Raw genomic sequence first — 14784 nt, 5'->3', positions numbered from 1 at the left:
TTAAGATTAGCAATGGCAGGCGGGGGGGCTCAGAGAACAACTTGTTGAAATTGCTGAAAGAATTTTTCCCTGGAATACAACCTGCACCTAGATACCATCCAAACTACGCAGCAGGTTTTAAGTCAAGGCGAATTTATTTGTACAGCCCAATATCACAGATTTGCCTCATGGAGCTTTCCAATCTGTTCACCACACAGCACCCGCTGTTCACAGACCCCCGATGATGAACTGTACCAAAGAAGAAAATGGGAGGAAAGACACCAGAGGAGTGATCTCTCTTCTTTGACGGGCAGATGCGCAGTGGAGCTGGTGCGTAAAGAACAGAGTCACAAAATTTATGTGCTTCACTTTGAGGGGGAGATTTATTCCTTCAAAAGCATCAGGATGATACGGTTTTCACGACCCACTTCCAATTTTAGGGCGCTGCCAAGTAAAATAATCTCACCAGCAATTTGTGTAGACTACTAATTGTTGCAACAGAAAAGTGACTTACAACCTAAAACTATATTTTAAAAAAACACGCCAGAAAACAAAACAACAACAACAACATAAAGTTAGCTTACACAATTCCTCCGAGTCATGATGAAATAAAGCAGATGATGCTTACGCCCTCTGCTGTCTGCTTCCGCGCACAGACGTGACATTAGCTCATATAAACCCCAGAACAGCAGATGCCAAAATCAATAAGCATTCATTAATGAACGACAAAATACGAAACCAGTGGCAGCCACAAAAATCAAATCAAAAGGAAACAGCTTCTCATGTATCTATTTGCAGACTCCAGCACACTCATTGTTGATGAGATTTTTTTCTTCTACGGAATAACTTCCAATTCATTTTGCCCTATTTTCCTCTGAAGCAGGGTGCACACTAGCATAGCAATGGCATTATCTGGTTTAGGTCTAATCCCTATACCCAAGTGTTTTACAGCCAATGTAATTACATCTCCGTAAGTCCCACAGTTTAAACCATGTTGCCTTCTTCCTGCCGTTCTCTTCCTTTTCTCAGTTCCCCTCAAGCTTCTTATTTCCAGACTATTACTGAGATGCAAATTCTGAAGACGCTGATAGTGATCAGAGGTCAAGCAATGGTGTGCACACCTGAAAAAACAGCTGTAAAGTATATCTTTCTTTTAGACTTCTTTTCCTAAAAAGGAATTAATTCTGCCTCCTGGCTCTGTAGCACAGTGTTAGAAGACCAGCACAGTCATGGGAAGTGAGCGAAGACCACCCATACCTGCACTGCTGCTGCTAAATCTTATGCATTCATGGGAGAATAGGAGCTTTAAAGAAAGTCGCCACCAAATGGAGGGTTTCATTCCTTTTCCTTCCCACACTCATCCATTTTTCATACCCGTACCAAATCGACCTTCACACCTTCCACTTAACAGCCACTACCCACTTTCTTTACACAGTACCTCAACTCCTTTTTTCTCACCATCTCATACCCTTACACCTTCCCTTCATTTAAACTTCACTTTCCTCCCCTTCCTAATTTCTCCTTCCTTCCTTCCTTCCTTCCTTCCTTCCTTCCTTCCTTCCTTCCTTCCTTCCTTCCTTCCTTCCTTCCTTCCCTTCCCTTCCTCTCTCCCTCTTCCCATGTCATTCAGTTTTCTTTGTCCACTCGTCCTTCACTTCTCTCTGCTATTCATCCCGTCCTCCATCCTCATGCTCTCCAGGGGTCTGTGGCAGTGATAATGAAGCCCATAGTTAACAGATATTAGCTCATTGGCAGTGGCTTCATTAGACAGAGCCAAGGCTTATGGTGATTATTTACCCATAGAGGAGGGGCCACAGGATCAGCACCACGTTCTTTGTCAGCAGCCACAGGCTTCTTTGAAGTCACACTGTCTCTGTTCCCTTGCAACACTCTCTCACACTTCTTCTCTCCCCGGGTTTTTTTATTCTGTCTGAGCACCTCTCCTTCCACATTTCTCCCCCTCGTGCTGCTCTTAATTTTTTTTCTCTCTTTCCCCGTCATTAGACACCCACAATACATATCTACTTTCTCTCCCTCTCTCTCTCTCTTTCACTATCTCTCTTCACCGCCCCCATTCACCCAATGGTAATTATGGAAAAATCTGTAATAGTGCTCAGAGGAGCTGATAATACCTTTAGCTTAATTAAAGACATTTATGGGATGTAAAGACATGTAGCCTAGGGGTTGCAGTGCACCCACACCAACCCAAGCTCTTTATTTCTCGCTTTTTCATCTCCCTCAATCCCTCACTTTCTGTTATTCTTATCGTTTTCTCAGTTTCACACACACATTGTGATACGCACATGAGTACATGCTCGTTCCTTTTGTCAAACTCGGCGTTGGGGTCAGAAGTTCTGTTACTAATTGCCCTGAAGTTCAGCTCGGAAGTGTTGTAAAACATCATACACCAACATTATGGTAATGCCCGTGTATGTATTTTATCAGCTCCATGCACACATACATGACTGGAATAATAACAGTCTTTTCCTGCTGATTATGTCCATTCTGGTTGCTCCATATCCTGTTCGGCTCAAAGATGTGCAGCAAAGTTGTTAAGATGCCACTCAGGCAAACCAATAATATTGGAGGATGCAGAAAAATACTTCTTGCTGTTCCGAAGAAGAGTAAGAAAGGTCACAGTGTCAAAGACAGAGACAACTGGTGCAGTGAGAGTGGTTTTTCTTTTCTTTAAATCTGTGATGGAGGCTGGTTTTCTCACCTTTATTCTTGCTTCCTTCTCTGTGGTATATTCTTGTCGCATCGGCATCACAGGTACGAACCGATTTCTGTGATTTTTGGAAGCACATTTTTTAACTGTACTTGAAACTATTCATGCTGAAAACACTGCCTTCATTTCCCAGCAATTACAGCTTTTGTAGTGCAAACTTTAATGAATTCACAGCTCTGAATGTAAATTACGATGATGAGTCACACCTAGCGAGGCTTGTTTTGTTGTCCCAGAGGGTCAATTTAAAAAAAAAAAAACTATACCTACTGTATCTTTTACCAAGTTAAGAAGAAGGAAAAAAGCTTTCTTCTCTCCTTTTGCTGTTTGCCGTTTTTGCCACCTGGTCCAGTTTACCTTGCTATTTAATCCTATGCAGCACCGATATGCCCACAGTTATCATAAGATGGAAAAATCCACAGTATTTGTTTTTCTGAAATGCATTTTAAATTCATTTGAAGCAAATGTGAAGCTTTAGTTGTCTGTTTTACATAAATCGAGTTGTTATCTCCCGTAGTCTTTTTAGTGCAAAGTTCTTTTTGTTACTATCCATCCACAGCAGCACTACAAGGAAATACTGTACCGTCTGGGGAAACAAAGAGAGGAATTCTGTGCTAAAAAGACTTTGAAAGATAACCATTATGTATGACTGACTCTAACAACAGAAGCCTCATAATAGCCTCAGCTAAACTCATCTAAATCATTTTTACTCATAAATAGGGATGAGGATTAACTGTAATAGTTGCTTTTACTCTACATATGGCCATGTGTAGAGTCATTTCTTGAGTTGAAAAACATAATCCTGTCCTTTGCGCACAAGATTAAAAAAACTCGAGCAGTAAAGCAAGACTATATTTTCAATGCATTTCAGCTTCAGGAATTAATCTTTTATAATGGCAAACGTGTCTATTCTCCTTCAGATTGGAACAATGTTGTGGTGGTCAGAGAAGGAATGCTTACCACTTTGATCTGCAATGACACAAGTGTGAGAGGGCCTGTGACCATTAACTGGAAGGTGAAGCTATTTTGTACAAATGAGTGGAAATTGATCATGTTAGCCAGTACAAATGAAAGGATCTCTGGAAGTGCCTTGAAGCCATCCATGCAACTGACTGACTCTAACTTTAAAGACAGTGGGGTTTTCTCACTGTCTTTAAAGCCTGAAGCAGCAGACATTGGTTTCTACTCATGCTTGATACAACAACAAGAGAAGATACTTAAGGAGGAGATTATCCTTTTAGTCATCCTTACAGGTAGGAATAACAAGACGTTATTGTGCATTTGAAAGATACTCCTACTAACATGTCATCAAAGATTTTCAGATATATAAAGTATGCATATGTGTTTATACAGATCTATAAATGATTAAAGTTCCCCACCAGGTAATTTGTGAGATCTAAACACACTCATCATTAAATAATAATTTTTGTAATGCGGTTTTCAAGAATTCTCAGCATGGCTGCATGGCAGTGCAATGGTTAGCACAGCAAGAAAGCTGTAGGTTGAAACCTCCTGCTTGATTACATGAAGTTTGGATGGGGTTTTCTCAGGTACTCCATCTTCGTGGTGCTTCTAAATCAACTGTAGGTGTGGATGTGAGGGTTCTCCTTGTGTTTACCTTCCCCCCCTCCAAATTCAGTTCAGTTCTGTTTATATAGCACCATTTCTCCAAGTCACCACAAGGAAATTTACATTGTAGGTAAAGACCCTACAATAACACAATCAGATGACCCTCATGAGCAAACAGTTAGTGAGTGACAGTGGGAAGGAAAAATGTGGTCTGTCAGACCATGACGAGGGCTCGAGCCCACCACACCTAGCAGATAAGCAGTTAAGAAAACAGATAGATGAATTTCCAAATGTTACTACAGGACACAAGCTGCCGCTGAAAAAGTCTGTTCTCAGTGTTTGTGAGTCCGGGCTTCAACAGTGTATTTTACCTATTGGACCACTGACTTTCAAAGTAGTTGTGATGTCTGTCCCAGATCAGTCTTCTGGGTACTCATCTTTAAGAATACATTTTAGGTACACTCAGAGAAACTTTCCACTTGAAGAGCTTTCATGTGTCTCTGAACATCCATCATTCTGTAGAGTCCCACAACCAGGAGAAGAAATACCAACTAAATCTTTTAGTGTAGGGAGACTTTAACTTAGTTGTTTTTGATTTTTCTGCGTTTCGGCTCCTCCATGCTGTCCTTTCCTTTTCTTTTAAATCTCTCTATGTCTTTTTTATACACAGTTCTTCTTCACAATGCTGCATAACTAAAAGAATATTATTTGCTTGATTTATAAATGACAGCAAACAGTATATGTAGGAAATGATCTTTTCTGCAACCACACTTTTATTTCGTAACATCTGGCACATCTTCTTAAGTCAAGTAGTGCACCTATATATGCAGCTCGCTTTACACTGTTTTATTTGAACCTTTAATCCACTGCATTCCAGAGGGAAACACTGGACTTTAAAACCCACTAGATTTATGTTGATAGTTACACAGCAGATAAATAATTTACTTGCAATCGAAATGAGCCTCACATCATCCAGATACAGCAATAAAAGGCTGTTTTTGCCTGCCACAATGAATGTTTGTTTAAATGGCTGGAGAATTAAGTGCATTTGCACAAATTAACTCTTTCCTGTCTCATCTCCAGTCAGCGTCGTCCCCGATGTACCCATTCCTCAGTACAGCACCCTGCGGCTGATTGCCAGCGTCACTCCTGACTTTGCCTTCACAAAGGTCACCTGGGCAGGACCTGGTGATATTACACTGAAGAGCGAAAAAAAGTCAAAGACCAACACTGTGGCCAAACTACCACAAGTTCTGAACAACGATGATGGTGCTTATGTCTGTATGGTTTACCCCCGGGGTAACAGCAGCAGCCGTCTCTTTGCTTTCAATGTGGATGTAACAGTTTCTGGTAAGGCTGACTGGAAGAAGAGAAGCCGTGCAGAAGCATTACGAGCTAGAATGCATTTGTTGTTGCTTTTATTGATGGTGCAAGTGGGCATCAATGCCAGAAACTCCAGCAACAGCATTATTTATTTAGAAGTCTTGTAGCTACAGTTCTTCAAAGTATTTACTTTTATAGACCAGTTTCAAGACTCAAAAGCAGAGTGTAGATCTGCACTAAAATCCAGCTAGTCCTCCTGTGAATATTATAGTTGCTACATTTATGTATTATTCATTATTTGCTTTTTGCCCCCCACCCAACCCCATCCCCACAGCTGACAAAGTGGCCTCATTCACCAATATAACACATGGTAAGTAACTCTGTAACACAAGCAGTCTGAAAGTCCTGTGTCAGCAGCTTGGTAATCAGGCAGAGCAGAATGCAAGAGCAGAGCTGAAGAAGTGACTCTCAGCATATAAGAATGTAATCCCTATTGTTGAAGGAATTTTTTCCCCTACTGTATCTCCATTTTCCCACTTTCTTGCTATTCTGTTTATAGTTTCTCTACCCCACTCTTCATGCATCCACTTTTTAAGTCTGAATTCCCCATCCACGTGTCTTCTTGGACAGTAATGTCTCCATATCTGTCCTCCTCCACCCTTTCCTGCAGGTCCTCTGATCTCCACTGCCATTCAGGCTCACACATCCTTCCTCTTAACCTGTCCTGGTGTTGTGGGGGACTATGTGCAGGTGAACTGGGTTCCTCCAGACACCAGAAATCAAAATAATATGAAGAAGGTGTTCGATTACGACCGTTGGAGGGGTACTCTAATGACTAATCAAAACGAGAAACTACAGATGGCTGGTCTACCCTACAACCCAGAGGCTGGGAGCTTTTCCTTTCTGCTTACTCCTGACTTGAAAGATGGTGGCCTCTACGTCTGTGAAGTCTTGCTCAATGACAACGTTTTCAGCCAGAGGACGTCGCTCAGCGTGCTGAAAGGTACAGATCGGGGTCAGAGGGAGGAGGCAGTAGAAAGAGGTGGACTGGAAGGAATAAAACAATAGGAGCAGCTCCAGTGGGTCACTGGAGATTAGGACTGTTGGTTTTAGTGTAACATGTGTTAGAATGACATAAAGGATGCTGTTATGCAAGCATCTGTGATAAAAGAGATACATGGAAAGACAAATTGTCTTTATTCTCCTTGACACAGATTCTAGAGAGATTTTAGACTTTTAAATTTGCTGGACGAATTTAAGCGCTGCCTTCAAAATATATTACTACAAGCTTTGTAAACAGTTGATGTATGTATGTGTGTGTATATATATGTAGGTATGCATGGGTGGATGGATGGGTTTTATTTGGTCTTTTCATCATAAAGTATGCCATATGTTTTTGTGTTGAGCTGAAATCCTGCAAAGGCCATAACATATGACTCACTCATCATTTTCATACTCATCAATTCATTCAGTGACCTTTCATGTAATCGCTGGTGGCATCTCCATTTGTTATATTTCTCCACCTACTTATTCTGTTTTTATTATTATATTTTTTCATTTTCTGTACACTTTTAAAGCAGTACTTTGACATTAAATGAAACATGCTTATTCACTTTTGTGCTCGGGGTGACGTCATAGATCAAAATAACTTGCTTTGTTTGGCTTAGTATCTAACTGATGATTAACACAAATCTTTTTTCGGCTTGAAAATTTCACATTTACCAGGATATTGTTACAGAAAAATTCAAAATATAGCAATACACAAAAAGTAGCTACAGTTTTTCCAGACAATCAACCTCCTTCTTTTTTACGCCACAATTTTAGCTGCCATTTTTTTAGTTAATGTCATTGTTTTTTATCTTTGTCGTAGTTCTAAGTTACCCTGGATGTGGGAGGAAAACTTTTTAGGGTCAAAATAAGTTGATCCTCTTTTTTTGAGAACTGTCTAGTTTGCATTAGACTGTGAGGTTAAGCCCATTCTAACAACGTAGATCAGTCTAAAATATGTTAATAAAATCAGCCTCATTGCAGCGTCTTTGCTTGCTGCACAATAAGTCCGAGTATGTTTAAGGCTGTTTGGCAAACCTTAGATATTTTTTCACTGGAAAAAACAAACAAACTTTGCTTAAAGTCTTTATACTAAACTAATATAAATGCCTCTTTTGTTCCTCTGCTAATACATTTCACAATGACACTGGACAATGGTGTTGAACTTACCATAGAATAAAAACCATATAAATTGTGAAACTAAACTATGTGCAGCTTAGTTGCAAAGTCAGTGCAGGCTCAAAGAGTGCTGTAGTGAAAAGAGACTTCCTTCCAGGAGGCCCGTGTCAAGGTGTCATTTCTCCTGCTGAATTGTCCTTGAGCAAGACACCGACTTTTTCTCTAACCCAGTTCAGTGTTCCTACAGACGATGCACTCTGACTGCAGAATAAAGGAAGAGAAAATTTCCTGCAGCCACTGATAAATTACATTATTAAAGGAATACACTGACTTTACACACATGAAAAAGAACATTTGCTCAATTCATAAATTTAAAGGAGGAAAAAAAATCAAGCAGAGTGCTTGTTGATTTTTATGAGTGTGCCTTGAGGAGTTTTCACACTTTGCAGAAGCACACATTATCACCCACATTCACCAAAGCTAATATGCACGCATACACCATGCCCTGTCATGGTGGCCTTGGAGGGTTTTACTAATCACAGTCCCCTTGGCATCCATCACAGTTGTCCAGACATGACCGGCCGATCAGTCACTGTCGCTGTCACCCTGCTTTACACATCTGCATCCCATACACACACACATCCAACCATGCACCACCAATGCACTAATCATGTGATGCACATATTTTTACCCCACCTCATTATAAGTATCATTATGCATGATTATACCTGCTGCCCTCCCACCAAGGCTGTAGGTGGCCCACACTGATCACGCTAATCAAGAGTGAAATGTGTGTGTTTTTTATGTGTGTGTGGATGGGGTCTGTGGAGCTTGATTACACCCAGATGGATTCTCATTCCACTTTGATGAGACACTAAACATCAGTCACAGTCAAGCGATGCATTAGCAGCAAATCAAGTTAATGAATATATATTATTTTGACCCTTCTCTGAATTGTTCTTTGTTTTTCATATCCCTTTACCTCATTACTCTCTATCTGTCCTTGCCCTTTTCTATATTCACACACTACCCTTTAACACACCTTGTTCCCCCCCGCAACTGCCTTTTCTGTAACTCATCATTCCTACTGGCTTCCCTTTATTTCTTTGGTCTCGTTCTCTTCCCGTGCTGCCCTCCACTCATCCGCTTATCACTCTGCATCACCTCCACAGTTAAAATCAAGAAATATTCCTCAAAGATGGAGTTGATCTGCCTCTACTCGGAGCGGTCCCAGGTCCGAAAAGTCGAGTGGAAGCATCACAACGTTAGTCGAAAGCTAAAGATGTCAAGCAGCAGCCTTGGCAGCATCACCACCAGTCTGCCCTTGCCCATCACCTCTGACATAGCAGGAAACTACACCTGCGTTCTCCACCTGAAAAATGGGCAGGCCATTCAGGCAACACAAGCTATCACAGTGTCTCCAAAGGTTGTGCAGAATTTGTCCAAAGGTTGGTGTGTTTTCTGATTTTCTTTAGGATCACTATTATATAACACACAACAGTCCTGGCAGACTTCCTGTCTGCTTGGGAATAATTAACCATGAATGTGGATGCTTCCCGGATATCTGCTGCACGAAGCGTTCTATGGCGTATTCAAGCCAACCCCAGGTCAGCTCGTCTGCCAGAGAGCCTTGGGTTTACAGAGACGAAAGCTCATGACAGATACCATATGTTATGCTTTCTTAATGTAGCTAAAGAGGTCACAGGTCAAAGCTTCCGTACAAAAAGTCTTTGTGATAATATCCAGCTGAATAACTTAATGCATTGGATAATATTCTACTCTGCATTTTATTCTAGAAAATATAAAGCCATATAGGCTATTTTTTTTTCTCATCAAACTCACCCAGCTATCTGAGTATAAGAAGACAAGACCTTAGGACATCTCTTCCCACAAAAACTAAATAATTCAAGCTTATTGTATTGGTGGCTGTGGAGGAACACAGGAGGATGTGACAGTTGAATGAATCCCTTAGCAGAGATGAGTTCACTCCCCATAACCCAATACATCACTTGGGTTGAAGGCCCCCAGAGCTCATCGTGATGCATGGTGATGGTAAAGCTATAAGAATAATGCACAGGAAAGAACGAGCGTTGGAGGGTGAATGGCGAGTAGGAGAAGAGATGAGGCAGCAAGATTTTGTCTGATTGGAGTGGTCAGGTTGAGATACATATACAGTTGTAAGAGAAAGTTTTTGGACTTTTTGGATATTCTGATGATAAGCTAAGTCATGCTTATAGTCAAACACAATCTGACTCAATATGTAGCTAGAAGTTGCACTTTTTATGCACAGATTGAGCACACAGAGTAAATATTTAAAGTCTAGGCTGAGAGAAGTTAGGGTGCTTCTGTGCTCAGGTTAGACTGGAAGTGTGGGCTGGAGATGTGCCTCTTCTTACTAAATACATGCACACAAAGTCAGGTTACTGGCAAAGTCTGCTCTTCTCAAGAGAGACTGGCTTGAAGCAACTCTCACATGATGATGGCATCATAGAAGTGCATATTGCTAGAAAGGGCTCCAAAAGCATTTCTCTCAAGACATGGGTGTTCATGAGTTTACAAGAAAAACTGTCTGCAAGTGGAGGAAAATCAGGACTGTAGCTGCTCTCCCTCGGAGTGGGCGTCCTGCAAACATCACACCAATTCTGAGTTCTGACCTCGACCCAACTGAGATGTTGTGGTTTGACCCGAAGGGGGCTGTTCAATCAAGATGTCCCTGAAATACTGATGAACTGAAACAAGAGCGTCTCAAAGATGCGCAAGTCTCAGAAGCAGCCACAGGAAAAAAAATCCACTGGAGATTGTTGTTGTTAAAGGGGGTTCAGCAAGTTAATAAATTCAAGAGTGTAACAACTTTCAGCCTGCACTCTAGCTGGTAGCTCTGTGTTTGTTATTATTTTTAATCAGATTTGTCTATAATTGTGACTTAGATAAAGATAAGACCACATTTTATGAGTAATCGCCTCATAAATTCTGGGAATTCAAACTATTTCTTGCAACTGTGTGTAGAATAAATATGACAAGCGTTGCATTTTTCCAGCATGTCACAGGGAATTTAGACTGAACAGAGTGAAAATTCAAATAATGTGAGTGTTGGATGACCTACATTTTTTTTCTGTTGAAAAGTGGCAGACTGCACAAACACAGCAATAGTGCAAGATAGCACAAAAAATCAAATCATGGTTAATAATGGATAATGTGACAATAAGTAGTGACAGTTCAAGGTTTCTGAACTGTTTTTTTTTTCTCTGGAAGACATCTCGGGTAGCATCATTTTTGTGCTTTGAGCAGGAAGTAAGTGAAGCAAGTTTTTAGTGCACCAAACAACCCATATTTATATTTATAATTTTAGGATATTAACTGAAATGTAAGCCAAGCAGAGTGCATGGTGTAGGAGGTAAAATAACAATGCACTGTCAAAATTCTTTCACCGGTGGCAGAGTTCAAAGAATGCAGAATTGAACCAATTATTGTGCTGAGGAGCACACAACATACTTCAAATGTCAGGGATTTTCTGCAGTCATTTTCTATCTTCAGTTTGTCCATCGTTTGCAAAGCATTCAAGCAGTTCTTCAGGCACTCCTCCCTACAATTGCAATAATATAAATCACTCCCTACCTCATTTGAGATTAAATAGATGAGGTAAAGAAGTGGCAATGGGGGAAAGAAATAGTAAAGATATAGAGGAAGGTGAAAGAAAGAAAGAAAGAAAGAAAGAAAGAAAGAAAGAAAGAAAGAAGAGGACAAGTGGTCACGAGAATCTAGGGGCAGTTACGCCTCACTTCACTGTGCTCAATTACCATAATTCATGCGTTAAAGCTGGCATGGAGAACAGAGCAGGTCAGTCTTGGGGTCAGCTCTCACTACAATATTCCATTAGCAACCTCTACACTCACTCACCAATCAATTACACCTCACACAGCACATAATGATTGATTATTTTGAAGCTGGCTAAAAGCTGAGACACCGGGGCTAAGGTGAAGCCCAAGGGCCAATCCCCTTTCAAACAAAATTTGTGAAAAGTTGGTGAAAGTGAACTTTACTTTTCACCTTTTTTCTGTCCTTTGGAGAATCTTAAATGAAGGAGTTAATCATAAATTCTGCTAATTATGTAATTACATAATCAGTCTTTGCAGTGATTGAGAGTGAATGAGGCTTCTCTTGTGTAACCCAAAGACGTTTGTTAGATCTTACCGTTTTGTGCTCTGTCTACAGTTGAGCAGACAGACAACGGTGCGCTTGTTCAGGTGCACTAATTTACACAATCTCTGTGGAAACAGGCGCCACCCTGCTGCTTCCCATGTTGCCCGGTGGCTGTGTTTTGCAAGACTGATGTCACCGTCATTATGCAAACAATCCTTACAAGTTTGATCGCACGCATGTGCTCTTCCCACAAAATTTGACTTGTACAACAGTGAGCTAATGTTGTGCTTATGTAATGTTTGTGATAATCATGCCTACGCTTTTAAACCACCTGTTTTTAAATACTGCATCGGCCAGGATTGGCTGAAGGACTGCAATCCCCCATTGTTTGTCAGTTTGCCTAGAAGCTTTTTGTCGCTGGGATCAGATGTCAACGGAGTGCAAAGAAAAGCATCTCCAGACTTTACCTACATCATATTTAGAAAATGAGAAATGGAATAATTAGGGTTTTGTTTTTGCATAAACAGCTTTGTGTGGAAGTGGCATTTTGCTGAGTTTTTGTTGTTTGTTGTAATGATCAGAGAGTATCTGGTCTCCTTGATACTGCTGCTTTCCGTCTTCTCATCCACGCTTCAAATTGACAGCCTTTACTGTCCAGACGGAGGGTCTGTCAGATCGATGTCTTCGAAGCTGCTCTACAGACTATTCATTCTGTCTGTTAGAGTCTCGATTTCCTCGCCTTATTTCACTGCACCCTTTGTCCTTGACTGACAGCAGTATGATGCAAATCCATGTAACATGTTCAGGAAATTGGAAGTGCAAAATGTCCTAAAATATAGCTCCAAGTGTTAAGAAAAAAAGGTTCCCCCCCCCCCTGCTCGACTAGAACAAACTGGAGAGCAAACAGCAATAAGTTCCTGGACAGCCTTAATGTCATTCAACCGCACACCATCACCGCTCTCTGAGTTTTATATTAGCACCGTTCTTGGAAAAAATCATGCTTCTCTCTCTCTTTTCTCTTTCTCTCACTTTTTCCTTTTGTAGAGAGTGTCGATGACACCACCTCCTCCCCGCGCCCTTCTCTCACTGCTTTATTACTCCTGGTGCCCCTGGTTGCCGCAGCTGTCGGTGTGTTGCTATGGAGACAGAGACACATTTCTGATCGCGGTGAGTCTTCTGCCGTTTTCTTTTTTGACAGCTTTCCGTGTTCCGTCCATCTTTGGCCCCTGTTGGCTTCCACTGAGTGATCTGGGCCGTGACATCCTCTGGGGTTGTTGTAATGAATCTGCCCCCCACCCCACTCCCAGCTCCTCCATCCCTGTGCAGCCGAGTGTGTTTGCGTGTGTGTACACTAGTAACTGTCTTTTTGTACTCAGGTATCGAGCAGTCTCTGTCTGTCCACTCGGGTGAAGCAGAGAACATCTATGAGAATCCTGAAGATATTAGACAGGTGATGAATTCAACTAAATACCTCCTGATGATTTTTGCCCTCATCTTCCCCGCTTCTCCATCGCCCCTCTGGTATTTGCTTCCCTCCCCCTCCCCCCCCCCCCCCCCCTTTACCGTCTTCTTTCTATAGTGCACTTTTTCTTCCCTCGTCTGCTTCTGTTTTCCTCCGACTTCAAGTGTCCCTCCCTCTCTGTCACTTGATGTTCATTAAACCAGTTTTTTCCCCTCCCAACAGGCCCCTCCCCAGGGTCCAGTCTACATGGTGAGTTATTATGCACTCACACACATGCAGGCACTGTGCATGCATGTCTCTGTGCAAGTAACTGTGACACACATCTTCACTAGTGCATACAAAGTCTCATTCTCTCTATTGCACCCTCCCTAAGCTGTCAGCAGATACGTCTTCCTTCTCACTTCCAGTCTTCTCCTCTAATCTATCAGCCTTCACTCAGATAAAAACATTGCCTATCAACTGTCACCCTTACATTAGTGGTATTAACAAATCAATCTCATTACACACCAGAGGGACATAAATCTGGCCTGAGTACATCTCTTTATCCTTCTCTCTGTCCCACTCCTTCTCACTCTCACTCACTCTCTCTCTCTCTCTTTCCCGTTTCCCCTTTCTTCTTTATGTCAGGATTTGAAGCCAAGAGGAGAGGATGATGTCTATAAAGAACTGGAGCGGTAAGCAAACACAGTTGCATCACCTGTGTGTGCTTTTGTATGTTGTGTGTTTGCACTGCCACTCATGTGCCCTTCACATTCTTCTCACACTCACCAATCACCCCAGCCTGAAAATCACTCTGACACTGTGGCATAATATCACGCCACGCGCTGACAGGCAGCACTCCTTCACCCGTGTGCTGTTGTTGCGTGGGCTGTCTGTGTTTGTGTTTAAGGAAGAATAAAAGAGACTGGGGCACTGGAGATTTGTGTGTGTGTGTTTGTGAGTGTGTCTTTGCATTCTGTTTTCAGATACGAGCAGTGTCAAAGCTGATCACCTACCCACATCTCCCCCGTATCCAGCTGTCACATCCGCTCAGCTCCCAGCTGCTGCAGAAGGCCTTTTTAAACACAAGTAACAGCCAAATGTCAGAGTTTGGATTTAAAGAAAAACTTCAGTGCTTTAGGGACATGCTACACAATTGTTTAAATGTTTTTACTCTATTCTAAGCTATTGTCAAGTAGTAAAGTTAAAGCATTCTTTACTTAAAATGCTTCAAAACCTGTCACCCATGTATAGCAGTTGATACAGTACCCTACTTCTGTATGTCAAATGATCTTTTCATGAGTTTCCTTGCTGTCAGTCATATTTGCTGTTTTCCAATTTTATAATCTTCTGCAAATAATATATGTACCAATAATTTTATTCTAATTTATATGTATACTAAACTTTTAAATAAAGACTTTGGGTGTAATTCTTGCTTTAA

The 14784-nt window shown here is 41.4% G+C and overlaps 1 protein-coding gene across 3 annotated transcripts; it reads left to right on the top strand.

Annotated features, from left to right (window-relative positions):
* Positions 1-57: 57 nt before the first annotated feature.
* g6fl (g6f-like) lies at positions 58-14760 on the top strand. Of its 3 annotated transcripts, XM_026185305.1 has the most exons (12): positions 58-114; positions 198-309; positions 3625-3957; positions 5357-5623; positions 5931-5966; positions 6267-6599; positions 8935-9210; positions 12947-13069; positions 13279-13352; positions 13587-13613; positions 13992-14038; positions 14330-14760. In XM_026185305.1, the coding sequence occupies exons 2-12, from the start codon at positions 294-296 to the stop codon at positions 14349-14351; spliced, it is 1554 nt and encodes a 517-aa protein (XP_026041090.1). In that variant the 5' UTR covers positions 58-114; positions 198-293; the 3' UTR covers positions 14352-14760. The 3 variants fall into 3 exon arrangements, with proteins under 3 accessions (XP_026041090.1, XP_026041089.1, XP_026041088.1); XM_026185304.1 differs by having other exon boundaries at positions 66-309; XM_026185303.1 differs by lacking the exons at positions 58-114; positions 198-309 and adding an exon at positions 2603-2751.
* The last annotated feature ends 24 nt before the right edge of the window (positions 14761-14784 follow it).

Source organism: Astatotilapia calliptera, chromosome 11, assembly GCF_900246225.1.
Source record: "Astatotilapia calliptera chromosome 11, fAstCal1.2, whole genome shotgun sequence".
NCBI lineage: Eukaryota > Metazoa > Chordata > Actinopteri > Cichliformes > Cichlidae > Astatotilapia > Astatotilapia calliptera.
The sequence above is the reverse complement of the archived record's forward strand: the minus strand, read 5'-3'. Positions and strand labels throughout refer to the sequence as shown.

Coding starts and splice junctions, on each gene's coding strand:
- g6fl (XM_026185303.1), top strand. CDS start 2,679: ATGGAGGCTGGTTTTCTCACCTTTATTCTTGCTTCCTTCTCTGTGGTA. Junction 3,958..5,356: donor CCTTTTAGTCATCCTTACAG/GTAGGAATAACA, acceptor TCTCATCTCCAG/TCAGCGTCGTCCCCGATGTA. Junction 13,353..13,586: donor ATCCTGAAGATATTAGACAG/GTGATGAATTCA, acceptor CCCTCCCAACAG/GCCCCTCCCCAGGGTCCAGT.